The following is a 24,792-nucleotide window of genomic DNA, read 5'->3' as shown; positions in this document are numbered from 1 at the left end:
TGGGCCTGCGGCAAGGCAGCATACCACAGCAGGAGCACATGGCAAAGGAAACTGCTCATCTCACGGCATCTGGGAGGCAAGAAGAGCAAGAAAGGGGAGGGGACTGGGGACATAATATCCCTTTCAAGACACATCCCCAGTGACCACTTCCTTTCACTAGGCCCAACCTCTTAAAAATTCCTCATACTGAGATAAGCACCAAGCTGAGATCAGGCCTTTAACCGGTGGACTCTCGAGGGACAATTCAGATACACTTTGGAGTACAGTAGCATCATGAGCATAATTCCCAAGGTGGAAAGTGTCATTTAAAATTCTAGCCAGGAGCAGTGGCTCACACCTGTGATCTCAGTGACCTAGGAGGGTGGGACAGGAGGATTGCACGTTGAGACCAGTTTGGGCAACTTAGTGAGACCCCCATCTCAAAAAGTAACATAAAATGAAATAAAAATAATAAAAGGACTGGGGATGCAGCTTGGTGGTAAAAAGTCTCTGGGGTTCAATCTCCAGCACTAAACTAAGCTAAACTCAACTCAACTAAACTAAACTAATTCTAATCGGAGGGAGAAATCCATTAGTTGTTACCTTATGATTTGGGGCTGTTGTAATGAGAGAGTGGCATTAAAAATTATTTGATCAGGGAGAAAGAGATGAGTATTGTTAACCCAAGAGGCTGCCAATCTGGAATCTCAAGTGTAGGATATCTCCAAAGTCTGGGCTCTTCTTACCCTACCTCCCACATGGGCCAGCAAATCCACTGTCCTCCTCACACAGGTCCTGTGCTTCTCAGCCTGACCACCCTACTGCCAGTCTAGAACAGGCCATGCTGCAGGACCAGGATTAAGAGGACAGAGCCTTCACCGGCTGTAATCAGGATCTGTTGGGCGCAGGACACTTGCTCCCTCTACTGGTCTATTTGAGCTGAGCTCTGAATGGACAAAGAATGAGAGGAAAGGGGATACAGTATGTAAAAGACAGGGGCAGCTGGAAAACTACTAATCTAGAAATTCTGCTTTGAGATTCTTGGGAAAATGCAGGTATTTTTGTATTTGGACGTTATATACTAGAGATTTCACTTAAGATTGCTAATGAAGGCCCATAAACGTGCTAATTCCCCTTAGACTTCATACTGTATAGACAGTCCTCATTTGAACAAGCCCCAAAACTGTGGGGTTAGAGAGGGGATACACTTGTTCACCTTAAAGAAAGAACTCATGTCTGCTCATTCCTTGATCTGCTCAAATCAGTGCATTTCTCAGTTACTTGATAGAAACAGCAGCAACCTGATTTCATGGGTAGCTTACTCCTCAGTGATCCTCAAACCACTGGTCTCTTTCCCTTCCTGGAAGCATCTCTTTCCCTTAAAGGGATCCTGAGGGAAGGGGGCTTTCCTGAGGTCCTCATCTGGTCAAGTACCTTCTGACCTGGAGATCTGGACCATCTTGAGGGTCAGGCACCATCCTGAGGTCCCTCTTACTGACCTGGACCTTTTCTCTAGTCCAAATGACAAAGATGCCCCTCTTTCTCAGGATCACCCAGATGGAGAGACCTGGCTTGGAGTACATCTTTTTCTCCAGTGACTTGGAGAAGAAGTACATGTGCTTGTTCCAGCCTGGGCTCCTGCTGGAGGGGCTGCCTGGGTAAGGCACTGGCGGCCATCCAACCAGCAGCTCATATGAGCATTTGCTTGGTCAAAGAGCAGAAAGTGGGCTGAGTAGGGCCTGCTTCTTCCCTTCTCCCCTCATGAGGCCCTGCAGGATTATCCATGAAGGTGCACCAGGGACAATGGGAGACACCACATTTTTTATGACAGCCAATGCAGTCTTTACAGAAACAGTGACCATCACCTTCAAGAGGTCTGCTTCCTTGTCTGCGTTCAAGTTAGAAGTAGGTTGGTATCAGGTCATTTACATGTTATGGTGGGAAATATACGTTTGCACTACAATCCTGACAGCAAAGAGGAGCTTAACACTTCTGATTTTTACATGGACCAATCTGGACTTTTTTGATGTTTCTTCTTCACCTAAGGACATGAAGCTTGAAGATGACTTCATGTGTTCAAACATGAAAATATTCTACATAGAGCCAGACGTGGTGGCTCACACCTGTAATCCCAGTTACTTTGGAGGTTGAAGCAGGAGGATCATGAGATCTGAGGCCAACCTGGGCAATTTAGCAACTCTGTCTCAAAATAATGGGATTGAACCCAGGAGCGCTGAACCACTGAGTCATACCCCAGCCCTTTTTTATATTTTATTTAGAGACAGAGTCTCACTGAGTTGCTAAGTGCCTCAATAATCTGCTGAGGCTCACTTTGAAGTCTTGATTCTCCTGCCTCAGTCTTGCGAGTTGCTGGGATTGCAGGCATGTGCCATTGTACCCAGCTGAAAATAAAATTCTTTAAAAAGGACTGGAAATAAAGATCAGTGCTTGCCTAGCACATGGGAGACCCTGCATTTAAACCCCAGTACCACAATAAATAAATCAATGATACACATATAAATATTATATTATACATATTCTACATAGAATCATGATGAGCCACGTTTGCCTGCCTCCGGATGAGAGAAAGCTGACCAAGGTGCTTATAAATACTTATCTCAGTTTACAAATAATTACAGAGCCCCTATATAATGACGATTTCTTTTATTTGATTATCTCTTTATGAAATGCTTCCATGTATATTGTTTTATTTGCTCTTTACAATAATCCTGGGATGTTAGGTCATATTATCTTCAAGTTGACAAATAAGGATTTGAGGTCATTGACAAGACCAAATGCAGGAATTGATGCCTGATTCCCAAGTACAATGTTCCTCTGTCCCAGTGGGCTCTTGGGGGAAGATCTGAATGGAGTCTCTACCCCCTGCCTCCGGAGGAGGAGGGCAGGAACAGGTGGTGCAGTTTTGAGGCAGAATTTCTGCTTTCTTGGGGAAGCCTCGGTTTTGTTCATCAAGACTTGCAACTGATGGGCCTTTGCAGATTATGGAAGATAATCACCTTTATTTGAAGTCACCTGGTGGTAGTTGTTAACAATATCTACAAAATACTTTGACAGTCACACCTATAGAAGTGTATAATTGAAAAACTGGGGTATAATAGCCTAGTCAAGTTGATATATAAAATTGTCACACAGGTATGCTGTTTTATAAATAAATACAGCCATTCTGTCAAAAGTAAAACCTTCCCCCTGTGGGTAGAGCTACTTGATAGTAGGCAAACTACAAAGTAGGTTCTGTAAAATGGGTTCTCTGTTGTGGGGTGCAACGTAAGAACAGACTGATCACCACTGAGAAGTCCAAATTTGAGAGTATTTATTAGGTGGCTGTCTGCCTGTCTCATACAATGGCCTAAAAATGGCTATTGGAGGAAAGCCCTGGCATTAGGGTTGCAGGAATTTTTATACCATCAGTCAGTACATCAATCGTGTCTGTTGCTATGATTTAAAATTACAAACTAACATTATGAGATCTGAAATCATTAGCAGAGGGGGAAGTGGGTCAAAATGATCTCACTTAGGTACAAACTAAAGAATGGTTACTAACATCTAGATAATCACCGTTGACATCACCGTTAACATGGTATATTGTTTAGGGAAAATAGGAAGCAAAAAGAGAACAATTTTTCATTATATAAGAATTGTCATTTTGTCATTTTTTATGGCCAAACATGTCATGCTAAGTAACTGATGATGGATAAAGAGGCAGGATGTTCCATGGGAGAAGCTAAGCAACTGTTGATGGGTACAGAGGTACATGGTATTCCCATGGGAGAAGCATTTTCAACATACCATAGAGTTTCAGAGCAAAATGGAGTCTATTTAGTCATTGTCCACATAGCCTGGCCTACAACATTTCCATGGAGCCAAATCTGTCAGTCAGTCACATTCTCATCCCTGAGGGCAATCAGACCACTTAGGACCTTGGAGAATCATGAACAGAAAATACGTGCTTACGTGTAGGGAAAATGTTGCATAAATTCCTGGTTGGGAAGACAAGAGTAAAATGAGAAAAGTCTGATTTTTCCAGAAGATGGGGAACTGGTGTGCCAAGATGTTGATGAAGTGATTTATGATTTCCACATAATGGAACACTGTCTGAGCTTGCTTTACAGCTCACCTTTCTTCTGTCCCTGATGACCTCTCAGCCCTTGGAGTAGAATTTGAGGACCCCACTCTGGTAGGGACACAGGCCACCCCCATAGTTACCCATCCCTCCCTTGGAGACCAGCCCATAAGCTGCTCTTGCTTACTGCTCTCTTTTTTTTTTTTTTCCCTCCAAATTTGCTTTATATAATTGGATGGATATAAATTAACAAACAGAAATTTAAGCAAGATACATTAACATTTTAACAAAATCCGATAATCTAATTTCTTTCAATTTTTCTCAAATTCATTTGAGTGTTTCCATCATGGTGCTCATAAGGAAATTAACAACATACGGCTACTATAGTTGAATGTCAAATTAAGTACTTATGATATACTAAATTCTTCTATAATACAATTATGAAGAATCTTTAAGGAACTTATGTTTTGTATGTAGAAAAGTGTTAAGAGTCAAACATTCAACTCAATAAAAACAAGAAACATTTCTGATTCCTTTGTTAGGTGGAGACTGCTTCTCCTTTTGCTAATGAATGTTTTTTAGCTGTAATATCACTGAGCTGAACAGATAAATCACCTTGAGTACATAAGGAAAAATAAACACATGCTAAATGGATAAACATTACTATTACATCTTTACTAGACCATCTCTACCTCTAACACTTCAGAAGCTTAGAGATTTAGAGTATTCTTACATTAACTGCAAGAAAAATTAAAGGAGAAATTCCTTTTTTGAAATCACAACTATGAAGTCATGTGGTTATACAAATTTTGCATTTGTGTGCAAAACATGAAGCACATTTACCTTTATTCTCCCTACTGAGTCTTGTCAATCACCTAGCAGGACTTAACAGATACCTTTCCAAGAAATAGAGACTGAGATGTATTTATATAACTTCAATTACCTCATCACTACAGTAATGAGAGATGCAGTATCCTTTTGCTATGGTTCAAGACAAAAGGGAAGGAGATCACAAGAAAGAGAAATAAAAATTATTACAACTGAGAAACTACTTCTCATTAAGTTTCACCGGGGTACCACCTTCATTTTTACATAAGCATGGTGGCATAATTCAAGCTCAATAAATCAGAAATCTTAATATTTAAAATTTACCTTGACTTTCATTTATCACATTAACAACAAAAAGAATTAGATAAAACCCATAGGAAAGGGTAATATTAAACCCACTCTGCTGAGTTGATTTATTGACACATTTAACTCAATTTTTATAGAAAAGGGATAGTGCATCTCAGTTTGCTTACAAGCTAGGAGATCACTTAAAATTCTGCATTTCCTAACTGCAAACAGAATATAGCACTTACAACAGTTTATAAATAAACTGGTTTTCAAGCATAGAGCCAACCCCAACGATAATACACTATTTAAAAAGACCTAAGGCAATGAATTCCATTTCCAATTGAAAAAAAGAACTGTGCAAACAAGCTTAAAACTACTTTTTTGTGCCAGTGTTATAAAATGTAGCTTTTAATAAAACCTTGACCCAAATGCCAGTAACTTCAGAAAAGAATTTGGTGGAGAGAAGAAAGTTATTTCATTTAGGAAAAATAACCACTATCTTTTTCCTAATCTTCAACACACACAATTTAACATATACAGCTGCTTTAACACGTTACACAATTCCTATGTACTGGAGCAATAACAAGATCTAAATACAATTATATTTTTAAACACTGGGTCAAGGCTTTACATAAAAATACCATCCTACTTTTTCCCCCCTAAGTTTCTAAAATATCACATACTTTCCTCAACATCTGTAGCCATCCAGGAATTTTTAGGAAACTTTTGTGCATGATCTTAATTCCTAATCCCTGGTTCTTTGGGCTCAGTGACGAAAGATCAAAACCACCAAAAATGATGGTTCACTTGAAGTCAGACGAGAGACCCTGGCTCAATTAGTCTCATAGGATGAAAGCAGTGCTGCATCAACTGGCTCCATGCAGGAGGGGCACGTGAAGGATCTCATCAACCAGTCATCTATACAGTCCAGGTGATAGATGTGCATGCACGGCAGAAATCGAATTGGGTCCCCATAAACAAAGTCCATCATACAGATCACACACTCCCGGATCTTTTTTTCTGATCCATCTCTTCCAGGGTCATAAACTCCTTTAGGCAGATGCTGTATAAGGCCTATTCTCTGAGCTATCCTAATTTGTTCCTCTTCAGTCAGCTGAGTTGCTAGCCGAGTCTGGCTAGGTGTTGGATGATAAACTGGAACTGGAACTTGTTCCTGATATGGCGGCGGCGGCTCCTGATCCGGCTCCGTCCCCTCGCCAAAGCTAGCCCGGTCGGACTGAGACTCGTGAAGCAGGGAGATGTCATCCGAGGTGGGGGATTTGAGGCAGTTCCCCATCTTCCGGGGCTGGGGCGTGTGATCTTTGTACTGTTCTGACAGTCTTCTCCGCTTACTGCTCTCTTGTAGTCCAGTCATCTTGGGCTGGGTGATGAGACTAGAAGCAAAGGTCACTGGCACAGGAGGAAAGGTGTTTCTCTCCTGTGGAGCCCAAAGCAGCAACAGGACCACCCTATGCCGAGGCTTTTGGTAAGGCTACTAGAATTCCCCTTTCCTTCTGTTTGTGCCCATCCTTAAAAGCTGGCACAGACAGTGGCTTCCCCCTCTGCTGAAGACAGGGTCCTTGGTGACTCTTAAGGCGTCTCTTTCAGCCTTAACGATGGAGATCATCACAAGACATTCACAGACCTCTCTGAAAGCACTAAGCTTAGAGAAGTTTATGAAAATGGCAGGTTATCAGTGGTCTCTCCCCTTTCTACCCCTACTGGCTTCCAAAGGGTAAAGGTGTGCTTATTGCTTTGGCATCAGAAGAGAGAACTTAGACGTTTCTGAAAGCAGTTCTGACTCCAAGTAGACAGAAAGACCTTGCGGGGCTGATTCACCAGTATTCTTTGCCATTCCAGCCACCTTCTTCCGAGTGAGCCGACCCAGCTGCAAGGACTACAAGCTCATTTCCCTTGCAGGCAGAGAAGCAGGAAACCACAGACTGCTGGAATAGATTCTGTCGGTCCCATTCACTCCAGCTCCCATGAGTACTTTAGTCCTCTCCTCTGATGGCAGAAACTTCTCCAGGTATCAAACCTTAATGTGAATAAAATTTTAAGAAGAGTTCATATGTTCACATTTATAATTGTATAGAGGTTGTCTACGATCTCTGGAATGGGAAAGCATCACGTGACCTGAATCTAAGCCAGAAAGCAAATGACATGTTAGTTTTTTAAAAGGGAGGGGAATGGGGTGTAGTTCACTGTAAGAGCGCCCCTGGGTTCATCTTACTTTCTCTCTCCCTCTCCCTCTCCCTCTCCTTCAACAAGCCCGGGCAGAGAACAACGGACCCGGTAGTTCTGGGGGCTTCCACCAGGCGGCACTAAAGACGAACCCGGTAGTTCTGGGCGCTTCCACCAGGTGGCACTAAAGACACGCTCACCAGGCGCGTGACCCAGCGACGCACCCGGAAGCGAAATCGTGCCCTTTCATCTGGTTCCCTTGGCTTTCTCTTCCCCGGTACACATAGGACCAAGCCCCTCCAGCGCTGCAGACTTGGGCGGGGCGGGATGGGCGAGGTAGGCTGGAGAGCTGAGCCACCGAGCCTGCGGAGCTAATGAAGAACCGCTAGTAGCTTCCGCGCAAGGTCCCGGCGTGGACGTAACTGGGACGCACAGGCCGACCTGGCGCTGGGAGCTCGGAGCGCCTTTTTCCAGAGACCCCGACGCGTTGCCTGGCTACCGCGTCGTCTCATCGCCCTCCGCAGTCTTCAGGGCCGGGCCTCGGGGCCATCGAGGCGCCCGGCCCGGAGCTCTCGCGGTTTTCCTCTCCAATGAATCAGAAGGTGCGCCCAGCGCTGCTGCCTCCCCAAGATGTCGGAGACACGGTGGAGACGCTTATGGTGAGGAGCCTGCGAGAAGGGAAGGAAGGGGTTCCCACTCAGGTGGATTCGAGGCTCTGGGGGGACCCTTTGCACACGCCAGGTGCGCGCAGGGTTGGGACGTGGCGGGAGTGATAAAATTGGGCTGTGGGATTCACGCAGGGCGGGGACGGGAGGAGCTGCCGCCCACACCCTGTGATGTGCTGGCAGAGCCCCACCGCTGGGTTGACGTCTGGGGAGAGCGGCCGTATCGCCGCGACCCGGGCGACCTGCGGGGAGTGTGCCCGCGGGGACCCGGCACTGTGCGCGCCATCAGAAGTTGCTCCGAGGGCGGTTCCTGGAGTGATAGACGGGAGGGCAGCCGGGCGGAGCTTTGAACCATAGCAAGGCCAGGGATCGCGCCTGAGCTGGGGAGCCGTAGTAGCCGGAGCGAGCCGGCCCAGCAAGCCAGCGGGCCAGCGCTTTGGCACCTGCGGGGCTCAGCCTCGAAACCACCTGTGGCAGGCGGGTTCGCGGGCGCCGCGACGCCACGCCCCTTGCGGTCCGTACTGGCTGCCGCGGGCGGGCCGCCCAGCCGCCATTGGTGGAGGCGGAGGCGTTGGTGGGGGCGAGGCCGACGGCCGAGGGTGATTGCTCCGAGTCCTCGCTGGTGATTGGTAGAGGCGGGGGCGCGGTTGTGCTGGGGGCGGGTCCTGAGTTAAGGGTAGGAATATGGCTAGGAATTTTTCTTTTTAAAAAAATTTAAAGGCAGCCGCAGCAGCTACATGTTCATGGTTTCATGGAAAATCTGCTTACCTTTTTCTGGCCCGCCATTCTTCGCCTCCAGATCTGAATTGGATGTAGAATAGTTTTTAGTACATTAAGAATTATTTGTGGAATCAGTTTGCAAACTGTTATCAAATAGCTTTGTGTTATTTTTTGATTTTCTCGCCCTACCCCTCTCACACCTAAAAAAAAAAAAAAAAAAGAGAGAGAGAGAGAGAGAGAGAGAGAGAGAGAGAATTATTCATTTTATTTCCCATGAGTAGTTGAGCAGTTTTTTAAAAATTAGAAGGCTGGAGGTGCAGATCAGTGGTAGAGTACATATTTAGCAGGGCCACCACAAAGACAGAAAGGAAAAGAAGAAAGAAGAATTAAGTACACTCACAAAGGATGTGCTATCTACCACTGTAAAAATCTTAAGACCACTCAATTACCTGCTTTTTTGTTTTTATTTTACCTATTAAGAGTTAATCTATACTTCTGATATATATTTAACATCTACTCTGTTCAAGGACCTGAAAAATTATAAAATTAAAAATGTTATGGGGTCTGTCAGTTTATTCAACAAATATTGAGTCAATAATATTTCCAGTTACTGTGCTGTGAAAATAAAGACATTTCTATAATCAGGGGCCCAGAGGTGAAGGATTGCAACCTTAAAACCAATTAGGTGCAATAACTGAGGGAGCCCTGGGGAAGCAGCACCTAAGAGAATTGCTGGAGGGAGAGGGGCTGGAGGGAGCTGAGGGAGATTAACCTCTGTGGAATGAAGCACCCAGGATCCACTGAATCTTATCCTGGGGATGTGTGCTCAAGGGATAGGCATGTGCAAGTTTCCTAATAGGTGGCAAGAGCCATTCATTTATCATTGTTGAACACCTACTGTGCCCCGTTCTTGAGAGAGCACATGAAGAAGACAGACAGGAGTTGTCTTCTTGTCCTGGACTCTTAGTTATAAGGAAATGGGCATGGGTGCTGCTACAGGAATCCTGGGGAGAGGGCACTGAACCCAGAAGTAGGGGAGTTAGGGAGCAGTAAATGAGTTAGGGCAGAGAGACAATATCTCAGTTTTCTGAGGTGAGAGGAAGTTGAAGGCAGCCCTCCATTATGGCAGAGGAACTGCATTTGAGAAAGACAGTGAGAGCAAACACAAAAATGGTAAAAAAGGAGCTGTGTGATTCAGGAAATCTTTGCAGCCTGCAGTTTAGATTTTATCCTGAGAGGAATGTAGAGCAATTAAAGGGTGTTGACTTTACAAAATTTTTTTAATTCAATGAGTACTAATGACATTGTTTCTTTCTTTTTCTTTCAGTACTAAGGATTGAGCCCACGGGTGTTCTACCACTGAGCCACAACCCTGGCCCTTTTTATATTTTATTTAGAGACAGGATATTGCTAAGGTGCCCAGGCTGGGACTATAGACATGTGCCACAGGGATACTTTGTAGTTTCTAACACATTTATCGGTACTTGTATTTTCATCACATCTATTCTTTTTTTAAGTTGATAACTTAAAATTGTATAAAACATTAACTTTTTCATTGAAGGGTTTTGCACCTAGAAGCACTGTGGTCAGATTTTCAGTTTTAAAAGATGTCTCTGGTTGCAGGGTAGAGTGTTAGCTAGCAGGTTAAAGAGATGAGGTGAAGAGTTGATGGCAGTCAAGAAGGCAAGAAATGATGGGTCCTGAGCCAAAACGGATACAAAAGTAGATTTGAGAGCTGTTCAAGAGGTGAATGAGCAAGTGTGGAGCAAATAAGTCAACGCTCGTGCTTGGGATTTTGGCCAGGAAACTAGGTAGATAAATGAGAGTGCATTCATTGGGATGGGGCATCCTGGAGGAGGAGAAAATTGGAGGTGAGGAGTGGGGATGGTTCATGGTTGGAAATGTCACCTGAGGTGCTTGTGGAACATCAGAGCAAATGACTGTGTGGGTCCAAATCTCCAGAAGGAGGTTGTAAGTGAAGCCATGGGAATGGTTGAGGAGCATGGAAGCATGGTTCCAGGGAAGAAAAAGAAGTCTTCATTTAAAAGAGAGGTCAGAGAAGTGGGAGGAAACCATGGCCAGTGTTAATACCTGAAGCCAAAAAAAAAAAAAAAAAAAAAAAGAAAAGAAAGAAAAAAGAGGATTTCAAGTCAGCATTGGTGTGCAACTGAGCAACCTGAATATCCTAGATTTTCACTTTAGCGGAGATATAGCGAAAAGAGCATGAATTTTGAGTTTTGACCAATGGCTTCAATGCCTCTGACTTATGACACATTCACAGCCTCTGTGAGCTTCTGTTTGATCTGTAAAATGGATTTAAATTCCTAGCTCCTGGGGTTGTAAGATTTTGAGGTGGTATATGTAAATGCCTTACCCAGTGCTACTCTGAGAGTGGCCTGGAGGGTGGCTTGGCACCCCTGAGACTGGAGACTGTCAAGGAGGCCAAAGAGATGGATCCATGGGAGTATGAGAGTAGTTAGCACCAAAACGGAATAACTTATGTCAAACCAAACTAAATGGAACCAGCAGGGTCCTCGTACATATTTGCCTGATAGCAAAAACTATCACAAGAGACTTTGCCAGACCTAACCATAATCTTGCAAGTAGCTTTGCTAAACACAACTTGTCAAGGTCAAATCCCTAGTAACAGCCAGTACTGCCAGTTAGCCAATGTAGTTCCTACCATGAACTCTGAGACCTGTAATTCTTGTTTTAAAACACTTTACATGGTGGACTTCTGTTTTTAAAATATTCCCTTTGCAATAATCTCCTCTGATGGGCTTGTGATCCATCATAGCACACAGACCCCAGATTTGCAAATTTCCTACTCACTCCTGAATAAGCTATTTCCTTTTTCTTTTTTATTTTTTAAAATGTTTTGGGTATTGAACCTAGATCTTCACCCATCGTAGGGAAGCACTCTACCACTGAGCTAAATCCCCATCCCTTTTTATTTTATTTTATTTTTGTGATAGGGTCTCACTAAGTTGCCGAGGCTAGCCCTGAGATCCTCCTGCCTCAGCCTCCCGAGTATCTGGGATTACAAGTGTGACTAACAAACTTCTTATTCTTTTTTTTTTTTTTTTTTGGTGCTGGGGATCGAACCCAGGGTCTTGTGCTTGCAAGGCAAGCACTCTACCGACTGAGCTATCTCCCCAGCCCCATAACTTCTTATTCTTTAAAGAGCCTTTCTCTGTTATTTAGGTTGACAGGGGGCAGCCTGGGAAAACCAAGGGCCCAGCTAGCAGGACACAGTCGTGAAGCTGCAGGCAGAACAAGCCTTACACGTCTTCTGGGTTTCCAGACTGATGCCTGGAGTATCCCAGTGTGGATTGGAGGAGGGGCAGGTGTGTGTGGAGAACTGTTGACCGAGTTTCCATTTTGCATTTGTTGAGTTTGAGACTTGTGAGACTGAAGGAGGAGGCGTTGAGTTAGTGTAATCTGAACCAGAGATGTGGGCGTTACTAACATGTGTGTGAGGTTGCCCAAAGAGGGCTGCAGACAGAGGAGATAAGAGGAGCCTCACCATCTAAAGGGCAGGCCAAGGAAAAGGAGACTTGGAAGGGGAGCCAGAAAAGAAGAGAGGACCTGTGTCAGATGCATCAGAAAGTCCAAGTAAGACAAAGACAGGGATAGGACAGGAAAGAGCATGCAGGTCCTTAGTGAGCCCTCAGAGTTACTTTAGTGGAGGATATTTAGCTGGATAGCAAACTGGGGGGCTGAGAAATGACTGGCAAAGAGTGAGTGAAGATGATGTAACATCAGGCTGGAAAGACAGCTTTGGAGCATGTTTCCAAGCAGAAGAGAGAAGCCAATGGAAGGCAGAGGCCCAGTTTGTGAAGCAGCAGCACTGCCTGATTCTGCAGAGTCTCAGGTGAGGCTGAGAAACACAGATCTTCTTGGAATATTGGTTAGCAGAAAAGCAGGGCATCTCTGGGCAAGAGGGAGTTGGGCTCATATAGACCTGTCAAAATGTGCACCTTTGCCAGGTGAGGTGGTACAGCCTGTAATCCCAGCAGCTCTGGAGGCTAAGGCAGAAGGATTGCAAGTTCAAAGCCAGCCTCAGCAACTTAGTGAGGCCCTAAGCAACTCAGTAAGACCCTGTCTCTAAATAAAATATAAAAAATGGACTGGGGATGTGGCTGAGTGGTTAAGTGCTCCTGGGTTTAATCCCTGGTACCAAAAAAAAAAAAAAAAAAAAAAAAAATGTACACCTTTGTTTGATTTTACCTATTGTCTTATCAAAACACCTGCTGCCACTTCAGGGCTATTGGAACATGGTTGTAAACTCCAGTCTTTAATTTCTGAATTTATTTAGTCCTTCCCAATGGTCTGCTAAGTCACTGCAGTCATAACTTGCTCATGGTGGCACTTGGGATGATCTTTCTTTTGTGTTTATATATATATTTTGTGATGATCTGTCTTTTCTGTGAAACGAGTACTACTTACTAGACATTTCATTTCCTGTAGGTGATTATGTGATATGTATAATGGCAAACTACATTTATCTTAATATTTTAGGGCTACAGTAATACAAGTGCTACTTAATGAGGGAGAAGGGTTTTTTTAAGATGAAATTTGCCAAGTGTCTTCCTTGGAAAAGAAGACTTTTTAAAAAAGTCCTTTTCATTATCATTTGTGCTTCTGGGTTCTGGGGGCCTGGAAAGAGGACACATGTTGTCACTGTCGCACCAGTGCTGGGAGCTGAGGCTCTGCAGTGTGCTTGAGGTAGATACATTCAGTCTTCAAATTCCTCCGGATGGTGCCTATAGATAAGCCAGCATGTGTGACAGTGCCAGGGTTGAGGGAGAGACAACAAACCCAGGAGTGGATACTGGTCTGTAGAGCTGTCTGTGATCCCTGTAGGTCCCAGTGAGATGGGTGGATAGGAGAAAGGGAGAGTTCTAAATGAAGTTCATAGATTACACCAAAAGTGCAACTTCTCATACATCATGGCTAAGATTAAGGCTTCATTTATTTTTGACCTGATCTTATAAATATCTATATGTTGTGATCTTATAAATATCTATATGTTCCAGCCAAGGGAGCCTGGAAACCAAATAGAGTTAAAACCCTATACTCAGTTGAGTTTGCTTTTCCAAAGACAAAGAGATACCAGTAATTTTTTGAGTGGGACAAAGTATGGTAAGTTTGGTCAGTGGCATGGAAGTAGACATGTTGCTCAGACTTTTTGCTCAAGGAGCAAAATTATTAGCAACACTAAGACCAGGGAGCTAGCTCTTATAGGGGCACAATATCCTCAGCAACGTTCCAGTATTATTAATTTCCATCTTATCTAATATATAAAGATGAGGCACCAGCAGGTGAGTTTTTGAAAGACACTTCTAGAAGAAGCCACTGGTCCAGCTGTAGAGAAAGGTGTATGACTTGATAGGTGGAGCTGCTGACACAATGCTCTCTTATCCTGCAGTTACATCCAGTGATCAAGGCCTTCCTGTGTGGCTCCATCAGTGGGACCTGTTCTACCCTCCTTTTCCAGCCCCTGGATCTTCTTAAAACACGCCTGCAGACTCTCCAGCCCTCAGACCATGGGTAGGGCCTGCTGTTCCACATTTCACTGAGGAACTGGGTTCAATTTCTCAGACACTGGATCATCTTTCCAGTTAAATCAACTTCCATTCTGATGGATGCTCAAAGAGGCATAAGCCATGCCCAACTTCTGTGTTTTATGTATAATGTTTTCAGTGAATATATTTTTTATATTTGATGTTCCTTGTTCATTAAGTGGGGTCCTTCCTGAGGTAGAGGATCTGCCTCAGTGACATTTGCATTTTATTGTGCTAGCTCATGATGTCATAAATGTACTACTTGATAGTGGGTGGTTTTCTGGAAATAACATCGGTTGTGTCTCTTTTGTGCTCCTCTGTGGAGCTCAGCACCATGGGAAGTATATAAAGTGTATATAAAATGTTATTCCATTCCAATGTGAATGGGCAGATAAACATATTTGTCAAACCACAAAAACATGGGAAGTCAAGAGTAATTCTAAGATGCAGTGTAGGAATTCCTAAGTGTTATAGGGAAGAGTAAATACAAAGAAGTCTTTGGGTGGAGAATTTTTTTATGAGGAAGTGATCTATGTGACTTTTCCTGTCTTCATTTTGTCTGCCTTCAGGTCCAAGCGTGTTGGGATGTTGGCTGTATTCTTGAAGGTGGTTCGCACAGAGAGTCTTTTGGGCCTTTGGAAAGGGATGTCCCCTGTAAGCTCCCTTCTGGGTCTGGGTTCTCTTGCAGCACTTTTCTTTGATAACCAGTCATTTGCTCATGTACCTCTCCAGCTCCTTAGGAAGCAGTGGGAGTACAGTGGGTCCCACCTTATCTGTGGTTTCACATTCTGTGGTTTCAGTTACCTGCAGTCAATCCCAGTTCAAAAATATCAAATTTCAGACATGATAAATTTTTAAATTGTGCACTGTTCTGAGTGGTTTTATGAAATCTCACAGTCCTTCACTGTCCAGCCCTAGAGGTGAATCATCCCTTTGTCCAGCATATCCACACTTGTGTACGCCACCACCTATTAGTCACTTAATAGCTGTGTCAGTAATCAGACTGTTGGTGAATCGGTGCTTATGTTTAAGTAACCTTATTGTGCTTAATAATGACCCCAAAGAGCAAGAGCAGTGATGCTAGCAATTGGAATATGCCAAAGAGAAGCTGTAAAGTGCTTCCTTTAAGTGAAAAGGTAAAAGTTCTTGAGTTAATAAGGAAAGAAAAAACAGTGTATACAGAGATTGCTAAGAGCTTTGGCAAAAGTGAATCTTCTATCTGTGAAATTGTGAAGAAGGAAAAAGAAATTCATTCTAGTTTTGCTATTGTACTTCAAACTGCAAAGTTACAGACCCAGTATGTGACAAGTACTTAGTGTGGATTGAAAAGGCATTACATTTGTGGGTGGAATATATGAACAAAAAACAGGTTCTAATTGACAACAGTATGTTGCACCAGAAAGCGCTGAGCCTATAGGGAGACTTCAGCATGGGGTCCCCTGTGATGAATGACAGCAAAGCATTTACTGCAAGTAAGGGATGGTTACATGGATTCAGAAATAAGTTTGGAATGAAAAATGTAAGACTTAATGGAGAGGCTGTATCTGCTGATGAAGTCACTGCCACATTTCTGGCAAAGTTGAAGAAGTTCATTAAAGAGAAAGCAAGTCTTCAATTTGATGAAGCCAAGCTTCCCTGTAAGAAGATGCCCAATAGGATCTATATTCATAAAAGTGTAAAAGGCCCCATGGCATAAATCATGGAAGGACGTGCTTGGTGAAGTAGAAGAACATATTGAATGAAGACCATGAAGAGGTGTTAACAAATGAGGAACTGGAAACACTTATTGAGTCACGAACAAAGGGAGAAGAAAAGGAAGAAACTGAAGCAGAGCCAACAACATGGACATTATTAAAATTTGCTGAAGTGTTTTGAATTGCACATACATTAAAGGACAAAATTATGGGATATGATCCTAGGAGAGAATGCAGCATTAAAGTCACCCAGCTTGTCACCAAAGGATGACAGTCTCTGGAGCAGTACTTGAATGAGTTAAAGAGATCATAACTCTCAGGCATAATGTTCTTCCAAAAGATTTTGGCAAAAAGTCCTTCAACTATCAAGCCTCCCTGACCATTGACATCACCTATCCTGACATTCAGCCCTTGAGGTTGGTGGCTCTGTGATCCTCCTTGTGATCCTTCTGTTGTCATAAGGTTGGTCGTAGCGTCACTCACCTCACTTCATCCCACCAGGTAGGCTCTGTCATCTAGTATCACAAGAAAAAGGGTGAGTACTGTATAAGCTATTTTGGGAGAGAGAGAGAAAGACCACAGTCACATAACCTTTTATTATAGTGTTATAATTATTGTATTTTTTATTAGTTATGGGCCTAATTTATGCATGAAGCTTTATCAGAGTTATTATGTACAGTATAGGAAAACACATACTGTATGTAGGGTTTGGTACTGTCCACTGTTTCAGTCATCCATTGGGGTCTTGGAACATATCCTCCACAGATAAGAGGGGACTACTGCACTTCCTGCCTTTCTCTTGTACTGTCACTAGCTTGTGTTTGAGGGCTCAGCAGAAATATTGCATCTGCATACCTTGGGTGTGATTTGTTAGTGTGGTACAGTCTCTGCAGCAGAATAGCTGACCCGCTCCCTCTGCCTGTCAGTGGATTCCCACCCCTTATCACTTTATGGAAAGTGAAATACACTTGTATTTCTTTCCCCAAGGGCTTTTTCTGGCCCTAAGGACTCACTTTGCTAGAATTGCCATGGCTTTAATGCCTACCCCCACCACACAGTCCTCAACCACTGAACAATGGGTTGATGTTTAAACTTCACCTCCCCCTTCAGATGGAGGACTAACTCAGAGGTGTGTTCTTCACTGATTCCGAGTGTGCCCAAAGGGATTAAGTTGCCCACAACTGTACCTGCTTTTGTAGTAAAAAAAGGCTGCCTTTTTTTTGGCTGCCTTCTCTCTTGTCTTTCTTCCCCCACTCCCTATTGTTCTTCTCTCTGTACCTTCAATAAACTACCTGCATGTAAATCACCTTGGGGTCTTTTGGGAAAACCCAGCTAAGACAGTATCTAATGGTGTTGGGTCTTCGATTTCATCGTTCCTCCCTCTGACCTTTTCTGCAGTCCATCGTGAGATGTGTCCCTGGAGTTGGAATCTACTTTGGCACCCTCTACTGTTTGAAGCAGTATTTCTTGCGAGGCCATCCCCCTACTGCCCTGGAGTCGATCATGCTGGGCATGGGCTCTCGCTCTGTTGCAGGGGTTTGCATGTCACCTATCACAGTGATCAAGACACGTTATGAGGTGAGTTTGACTGCTTTAGGACTTCAGGGTTGGTACACAGAGCCATTGGGTTGTTGGGTAGTGACCACTAGTGTCAACTCCTGACTTATAGTTGGATGTGGTCAGAGAACTCATTTGTGTAGGCAGGCCAAGCCATATGTGAGCTACAGCCCATAGTGCCTTGGTGACACTGCATAACCTGAAAAGTCAGCCGGGGTCACTGCTCCAATGCAAGACCTCCATATCAGTCACTGGATCTGTGCTCCCTTTGTAGAGTGGGAAATACGGCTATGAGAGCATCTACTCAGCCCTGAGAAGCATCTACCGCAGTGAGGGACGCCGAGGCCTGTTCAGCGGCCTGACAGCGACTCTCCTTCGTGATGCACCCTTTTCAGGAATTTACCTGCTGTTTTACAGCCAGACCAAAAGCCTAGTGCTCCATGGTAAGGGTAAAGGAAGATGGTGGAAAAGAGGTACCCCTGAGACATTGAGTTCTTCCTCTTTTATTTGTTATTCTTTTGCTGTTATGTTTATTATTCTTAGCAGTTTTAGGAACTGAGCCATACTAAGATTATGTCTAATTTTGGGCTGGGTGCTGGGATGCAAAGGTGGATATGACAGACTAGGCCACTGCCTTTGGAGTTTATATCCTCCTCAATCAAAGTGTACTGATCCTACTATAATTTGGCAGATGGGGTAGAGTGGGTGAGGATTAATGTGTTTTGCAGAGGTTCTGTAATAGTACATCCCAAACTTGATCATAAAATTCCTGGGTCCCATCCAAGTCCTCCTAGATGAGAAGCTTTTGGGTACAACCTGTGAGTCTGTATCTTTCTAGAAGCACTTAATGTGATTCCAGTTTGGGAAACACTGGTGGGTTAGAAGTTTGAGAAAAAAATATTATTTTCACCCTTGCCGTGTTCCTAGTTAATGTTGTTTTGAGCCCGCCTTTTGGATAGAGGTAAAGCTGCCAAAGCTCAGGTTTCAGTTAGGCCCACCCCACCAGTAAGCTTATGTTGGACTAGACATGAGCAAAATCTGTGAGTGGTAAACATCCACCCAAACAGAGCAAGCTGTTGCTAGAAACCCATTCTGTAGAATGAGCCTGCATTCAATAAAGGGTCTGTGGCTAATTAGGGAAACTGGAATGCCTGCCATTGGAACTGGTGATCAGCTGCAGGTGGAGTACTTTGGGAGATTAGCTGTCCCAGGAGGGGTGACCCTGCAGGTCACAGCTTTATTTTTCAGCAGAAATTTAAAGCAATAAAGAAGCATAGAAGTGATTTTTTTGTTTGTTTGTGCCAGGGATTGAACCCAGGACCTTGTGCATGCATGCTGTCACTGAGCTACATCTATGGTTCCTGAAAGTGTATTTGTAATTCTCAACTCATCTTAAAATTTTTAAAAATTTAGTATTTAGAAATAATGTTAAACTTATGAAAAAGGCCACAAGAATAGGACAATGTATAAATCTTTAAAACAACTGAGAGTAAGCTGCAAACATGACACCCCCTTACCCTTAAATATTTTAGTGTGTATTGCCTAAGAACGAGAACAGGCCCTCATGTAACCATCTATTTTATCAAATTCAGGAAGTTTAACACAGGTAAAATTCTTCAATATGTAGTCCATATTCTGATTTCTCTAATCATTCCAGTAGTGTACTTTGTAGTAATTTTTATTTCCAAGATTATGGGCCAGTTGGTACACCTGAATTGGGGTTTATATAATGTATTTCAGTGATTAGATTTAGTTATTCATCTCTATCAAGTGGACCAAAGATGTGATAACAGTTTTTATATCAGGAGACACATGACAGTGTGTTTGACCCCTTAGGGATAATTTTATCATTTGGATATTAGTTGCACCTTTAAAATCTTTAATTCTTAAACCTGAGTTCACATCTTTCTGACTTTTGGGAAGAATGAAGGGACAACTTGCATTGAGCTTTGTCTGATAAATATGAGATTTGTAACTCCATGTTACGTTTGTTCTCTTTCAGACCAGTTGGATGCAGCCTTTGTTCCTGTTATAAATTTCAGCTGTGGGATATTTGCTGGTATTCTGGCATCCCTGGTAACTCAACCTGCAGATGTTATCAAGACCCACATGCAGCTCTCCCCAGTGAAGTTTCAGTGGATAGGCCAAGCAGTAACTATCATTTTCAAAGTAAGACCACAGAATGAGTACAGTTTCTTGTAGTTGGTAATGATCTCTCTCTAAAGGAGTAGTTCTTGTCCTTCACTCATTTGAGAAGCTTCTAGAAATCTCCATTCCCAAGTTAAAATCTAGGTCCATAATATCAGCATTCTGGTGGGAGGGCAGTATCAGTACTATTTTTTTAAGGGATTGGGGCATAGCTCAGTGGTGGAGCATGTGCTTAGCATGCTCTGGGCTCAACTCCAGCACAGAGAGTAAAGAAGAATCAGAAAAGTTTTGTTTAAAGGTTCCCAGTAATTCCAATGTGTTGCCAAGGTTGAGAACCGCCAAAGCTTATGTTTTTTTTGAGGGAAGAGGCACTTACATTATAATCCCTTGTGCATCAACATGCAGAATGTTGAACTATAACCCAGACCTGTGAATCAGGACATCTGGTTGGTCTCAGAACTCTAAGAATGAAGGTCAAAATATAGTCAGAAAAGAGTCATACATAGTATGCCTGCACCTCCCCTGCCCCGGCCCCCCCCAAAAAAGATTTGTAGGTAATTCTCTTAGATAGAGCAGGCCTAAAGTTAAAGCCTAGCAACTATGCAAAATAATTTTTTTTTTCTAGTATTAGGGATTAAACCCAGAGTTGTTCCATACTGAGCTTTTCATTTTTCAGCCCTTTTCATTTTTCGTTTTGGGACAAGGTCTTGCCGAGTTGTGGAGGCTAGCCTTGAATTTCTATCCTTCTGCCTCAGTCTCCTGAATTGCTGGAATTACAGGTGTGCACCACCACACCTGGTCAAAAAAACATTTTTTACAGTTCATTAGTTATCTTCTTGGACACATTATTCATAGACATGGCATATAGTTTAGAAACTAAGACTCAAAAATAGGGTAAGGTAGAGACTCTCTGGTGCCAGATGGATAGTTAATTATATTGCCACTTTGTTTCTGGAGTTTTGACTTTTATTTTCATCATAGGACCATGGGTTGCGTGGCTTCTTTCAAGGCAGTGTCCCCCGGACCCTCCGCAGAACTCTGATGGCAGCAATGGCGTGGACAGTCTATGAAGAGATGATGGCCAAGATGGGTCTGAAGTCCTGACAAGAGAAGACCAGGAAAGGGTGGAATCTGTCATCCTGCTTGGTTCCCGTCAAGCGCTGCTTCATCTCAGTATCTGGAGTCTGATGAAAAACCAGGAACAAATGTCATTGCCTTCAGTCCCTGATTCAAGGAAAGACCTGACTGGAGGCTTCAGATCTCCCAGAAGAGGAGTCACCAATACCCAGAGCACACTGGGAAGTTGGGACAGGTTTGCATACCCTGCAAACTACTTGACAGGCATTTCCAGAGAGAATCCTGCTGGTGGCTCTACTTCAGTCACCTGCACACCACAGCTCCTTGGGCATGTGCTGAGGCAAGGAGTCACAATCCAGGGAAGCTGTACACCTCCTGCCATGTCTGAGGAGCTCTACCTAGGGAACACTGGATCTGAGAAGAGAGATCACTGTCACCAGGTGAAGACTATCTGAAGTGATGCCATGTGGAAAAAAAAAAGGTGTCATTTACTTGGTTCCTAATCAACTTCTCAGAGACTCTGGAGAATGGCACTGTAACTTCCTAGTCTCTAAATGTCCAAAGAAAAATTTTTGGTGTTGGCACCTGCACTGTTTCAACTCTAAGATGTTCTGACTTTTTTCCACAACTAAAGTGTGGATTAATAAAGTAATACACTTTATCACTGAAAGCTGTTTGGAAAATTTAAATAATGTATTTATCATTCTGTTTAAAAATAACAAATTTGTTCTAGGGTAGCTGTCAACTTTTGTAGGTCACAAAAACAATTTTTTAAAAAAAATTACATATTATACAATTCATCTATTTCAAGTATACAATGCAGTGATTTTTAGTAGCATTACTGATATAGCCATCACCATAAATCAGTTTTAGAACATTTTCATTCCCTTAAGATCTCTCATACCCATTCATAATTATTCATTTCTAGCCCTAATCCACCATTCATCTACTTTGTCTATAAATCTGCCTTTTCTGAGCACTTCATATAATAATACATAGTGAAGTCTGTTGTATTTAGCTTCTTTCCACTTAGCATATGTTTTTGAGGTTAATTCATGGTGTGTCATGTTTGATTCTTTATTCTTTTTTATGGCCAAATAATATTCTATAGTATGCATGTACGGTTGATGTACAGCATACGTGGAGATTTTGTGCAGGCCCTCCCATGGATGCTCAACTTCCTTACATAGAATGGCGTAATATTTGCATATAACCTACATAATCTTCCCTTATATTTTAAATCGTCTCTAAATTACTCATCAAATATAATGTAAATCTCTTGCAAATAGTTGATACACTGCATTGTAATGTATCAACCTATAATGACAAGAAAATAATCTATATATTCTAATATAGGGGTTTTTGTTCATTTTATAATTTTTAATCACAGGTTGGTTGAGTTCACACATATACAACCCTAGGACACAGCCAGCCAACTGGGCTTTATTTATCCATTCATGAATGGATGAATATTTGGGTTAATTTCACTTTGAAGCTGTTGTAAATAATGCAACCATGAATATTCATGTACAAGTGTTTTGATGTATTTTTTCATTTTTCTTGAGCATATACTTAAGAGTGGAATTGCTAGACCACATGATAACTGTTTAATACTTTGAGAAGTTTTCAAAAACTGTTTTCCAATTGGCTGCACCACTTTACATTCCCAGCAGCAGTGTATAAGGGTTCATTTCTCTATATCACCTTCACATTGTGTGATAGCCCTTCTACAGGGGCTATCTAAGTATTTTCTTTCAAATTTAGGAGAGAGCAATTGCTTTATCCAAGGAACAGAAGGGAGTTGTGTGGTCTTCTTGTGGTTAACCTGGGTTCTGATCCACGTAGCACAGGTAGAAAGACTGCATTTCATTTACTTAGACATATTGAATTGTGCCTAGTAAATAGGAATAGTTAATATTTCCTACCTCCTAGGGCAGTAGTGAGGGTTGAGTGGGTAAATGTTTCTAGAATATTGTATTAGTTTCATAGGGTGTATCAACAAATTAACCATAACCTGGATCACCATAACAACAGAAATTCTTTCAGCTGTGGAGACGAGAAGTCTGAAATCAGTGGCTCGGCAGAGTCATGCTCTCTGAAGGTTCTCAAGAACCATTCCTTGTCTGTTTTTCCTGGCAATTTCTGGTAATCCTTGGCGTTCCTAGGTTTACACATGTATCACTCTGATCCCCCACCTCTTCACTATGTTTCCTCCTCTGTGTATGTCTCTCCATGTCCAAATTTCTCTCTTGAGGACTCCAGTCACCCTAACTCAGGACCTCATTTTAACTTCATTACACACAGACCCGATTTCCAACTAAGTTCACATCCACAAGTACTATAGAACTCCAACATGTCTTTGAGGGGCATGATTCATCCCATGACACACACAAGTTTACTTACTGATTTATAATTTTACAATAAGCTTATACTTGAGGTTTTAGATTAAAATGACCTATTTAAAATAATAATTTGGGTAGAACTATGGGAGAGCATAAAGCAGTTCCTAACTTCATAGTGGCACCCAAATCCCACCAGTGTGGTGATCTCCATGTTGAGCCCTTGTGCTGGCTGTGCACTTAGGACTTGAAAGAAAGGAAGGCAGGTTAGACAGAGTTGCTATCTCCTAAACTTGGACATGGCAGGATGTTCTGTTCTCAGGACCTCTTTAAGTCTCCTGACCCATATCTTGAGGCCAGGGAACCTGTAGGTGAGACCCCTGGGGGAAGGGGGGAAGTGATGAGTCTCAAGTATGAACTTCCCCATGTAGATTTGGCTGCCTTAAGCCTGACTGGTGAATTTCAGTCACTGAAGCTCTTGGGTGGTGTTTTTTTGTTTGTTTGTTTGTTTGTTTTTTGTTTTGTTTTGGGGGTTTCTTGGGGGGGGGGGAAATTGTCTCCAAACATTGAAATAAGACTGAAATTTGCTAAAAATCCTGTTCTAGTGGCAAGTGGCCCTAGAACACATCCCAAGCCCCAAGGATAACTCACTTTTTCTTCCTTCTCACAGTCTCATGGGATTGAAGCTCAGAAATGAAGTGGCTATTGAGTTCCATCTGGCTTTGGGAACACTGCCCATTGCCCTGTATTGTTTTGTTTCAGGTTGAAAACAACCTGTGTCCCTCATAGAAAAAAATTAAAATACTAGAAAATGGGGGGGGGGGGGGGTCACCCCCCTTACATAAGATGCGGTTCTCAGCTTGGCTTCACATTAGAATTATCTGGGAGTTATTTGTAAAAAAATGTTTAATCTGAGGTTGGGCATGATACATTTAAAAGCTCTCCAAATGATTCTAAGTGCAACTAGGGTTAACATCTGTTGTATAATTAACAATTTTGCTATTTCTTTATGGACATCTTTTAGTAACAGTACTTAAAGATCTTTTCATAATCGTCCTTATCCTATAAATTATTTTTCATTTTATAGAACATAGTTTCCTTATTTTTCAGTGGCTGCATGATGGAATTGTATTGGACGGAATAAATCTTTGTTAACCGCTCATAGGTGGATATTGCGATTTTTTTTCCTACCAAAGCTAACAAGCTCACGTGTACAGTCTTGTCCTTTCTATTTTCATTTTTTCGGGAAACCTTTCCTCAACTGAACATTTAAAACCTGAATTACATGCGGGTACATATTTCCTCAGGTTTTGTTTACCTAACATTTAGGCTTGCCGTGTTGCACACACATTCCTGCATTACAGTAAGACAGGTGCAGCTCTGGCAACGAAACGGCCCAAGTTCACCCGCGGCTCGGTAAGATGGTCACGCACGTCTCGGCCGTCTAGCCCGCGTTCTGGACAGGAATTAATTGTAGTAAAGCGCACAGGACCTCAGCTCAGCACTGATAAACCCGAAGGTGCACCCAGCGCTTCGGAATAGAGGCTCTGCGCCTGCGCTGGGAGACCGCCTTCCGGAGCTGGAAGAGCCGTCCCGGCGCCGCGACGCTCCGCCCCGCCCTCCCTCCGCTCGATTTTCTTTGCCATTGGCTGGTGATGGACTATA

The 24,792-nt window shown here is 42.9% G+C and overlaps 2 protein-coding genes and 1 long non-coding RNA gene across 10 annotated transcripts; 1 reads left to right on the top strand and 2 right to left on the bottom strand.

The window, feature by feature from the left end:
• Window positions 1-5,544: 5,544 nt before the first annotated feature.
• LOC306647060 (RING finger protein 11) lies at window positions 5,545-6,516 on the bottom strand. The gene has a single exon (XM_079116084.1). The coding sequence runs from the start codon at window positions 6,471-6,473 to the stop codon at window positions 6,009-6,011; it is 465 nt and encodes a 154-aa protein (XP_078972210.1). The 5' UTR covers window positions 6,474-6,516; the 3' UTR covers window positions 5,545-6,008.
• A 1,094-nt stretch (window positions 6,517-7,610) lies between these two features.
• SLC25A38 (solute carrier family 25 member 38) lies at window positions 7,611-21,452 on the top strand. Of its 5 annotated transcripts, none has more exons than XM_079116010.1 (8): window positions 7,616-8,019; window positions 11,950-12,092; window positions 14,177-14,298; window positions 14,882-14,966; window positions 17,405-17,584; window positions 17,838-18,006; window positions 19,566-19,732; window positions 20,693-21,452. In XM_079116010.1, the coding sequence occupies exons 2-8, from the start codon at window positions 12,054-12,056 to the stop codon at window positions 20,813-20,815; spliced, it is 885 nt and encodes a 294-aa protein (XP_078972136.1). In that variant the 5' UTR covers window positions 7,616-8,019; window positions 11,950-12,053; the 3' UTR covers window positions 20,816-21,452. The 5 variants fall into 5 exon arrangements, with proteins under 5 accessions (XP_078972137.1, XP_078972136.1, XP_078972134.1 ...); XM_079116009.1 differs by lacking the exon at window positions 7,616-8,019 and adding an exon at window positions 12,547-12,619 and having other exon boundaries at window positions 11,970-12,092; XM_079116008.1 differs by lacking the exon at window positions 11,950-12,092.
• LOC306647025 lies at window positions 20,698-24,692 on the bottom strand. 4 transcript variants are annotated; one of them, XR_013760029.1, is made up of 3 exons: window positions 24,446-24,692; window positions 23,775-23,909; window positions 20,698-21,196 (listed from the first exon to the last, which is right to left on the bottom strand). It is a non-coding gene; the product is annotated as an uncharacterized lncRNA (long non-coding RNA). The 4 variants fall into 4 exon arrangements; XR_013760030.1 differs by having other exon boundaries at window positions 23,775-23,901; XR_013760031.1 differs by having other exon boundaries at window positions 23,775-23,870.
• Window positions 24,693-24,792: the final 100 nt, after the last annotated feature.

The sequence above is a fragment of the Sciurus vulgaris genome (assembly GCF_902686455.1).
Source record: "Sciurus vulgaris genome assembly, chromosome: 16".
NCBI lineage: Eukaryota > Metazoa > Chordata > Mammalia > Rodentia > Sciuridae > Sciurus > Sciurus vulgaris.
This window is presented reverse-complemented; position numbering and strand designations above follow the sequence as displayed.

What these genes read in the sequence shown, in the direction of transcription:
- LOC306647060 (XM_079116084.1), bottom strand. Translation starts at nt 6,473, where the DNA reads ATGGGGAACTGCCTCAAATCCCCCACCTCGGATGACATCTCCCTGCTT.
- SLC25A38 (XM_079116007.1), top strand. Translation starts at nt 12,533, where the DNA reads ATGTTTCCAAGCAGAAGAGAGAAGCCAATGGAAGGCAGAGGCCCAGTT. An exon ending in CTCCAGCCCTCAGACCATGG is followed by an intron (nt 14,299 to 14,881) that starts GTAGGGCCTGCT and finishes GTCTGCCTTCAG; the next exon opens with GTCCAAGCGTGTTGGGATGT. An exon ending in CAAAAGCCTAGTGCTCCATG is followed by an intron (nt 18,007 to 19,565) that starts GTAAGGGTAAAG and finishes GTTCTCTTTCAG; the next exon opens with ACCAGTTGGATGCAGCCTTT.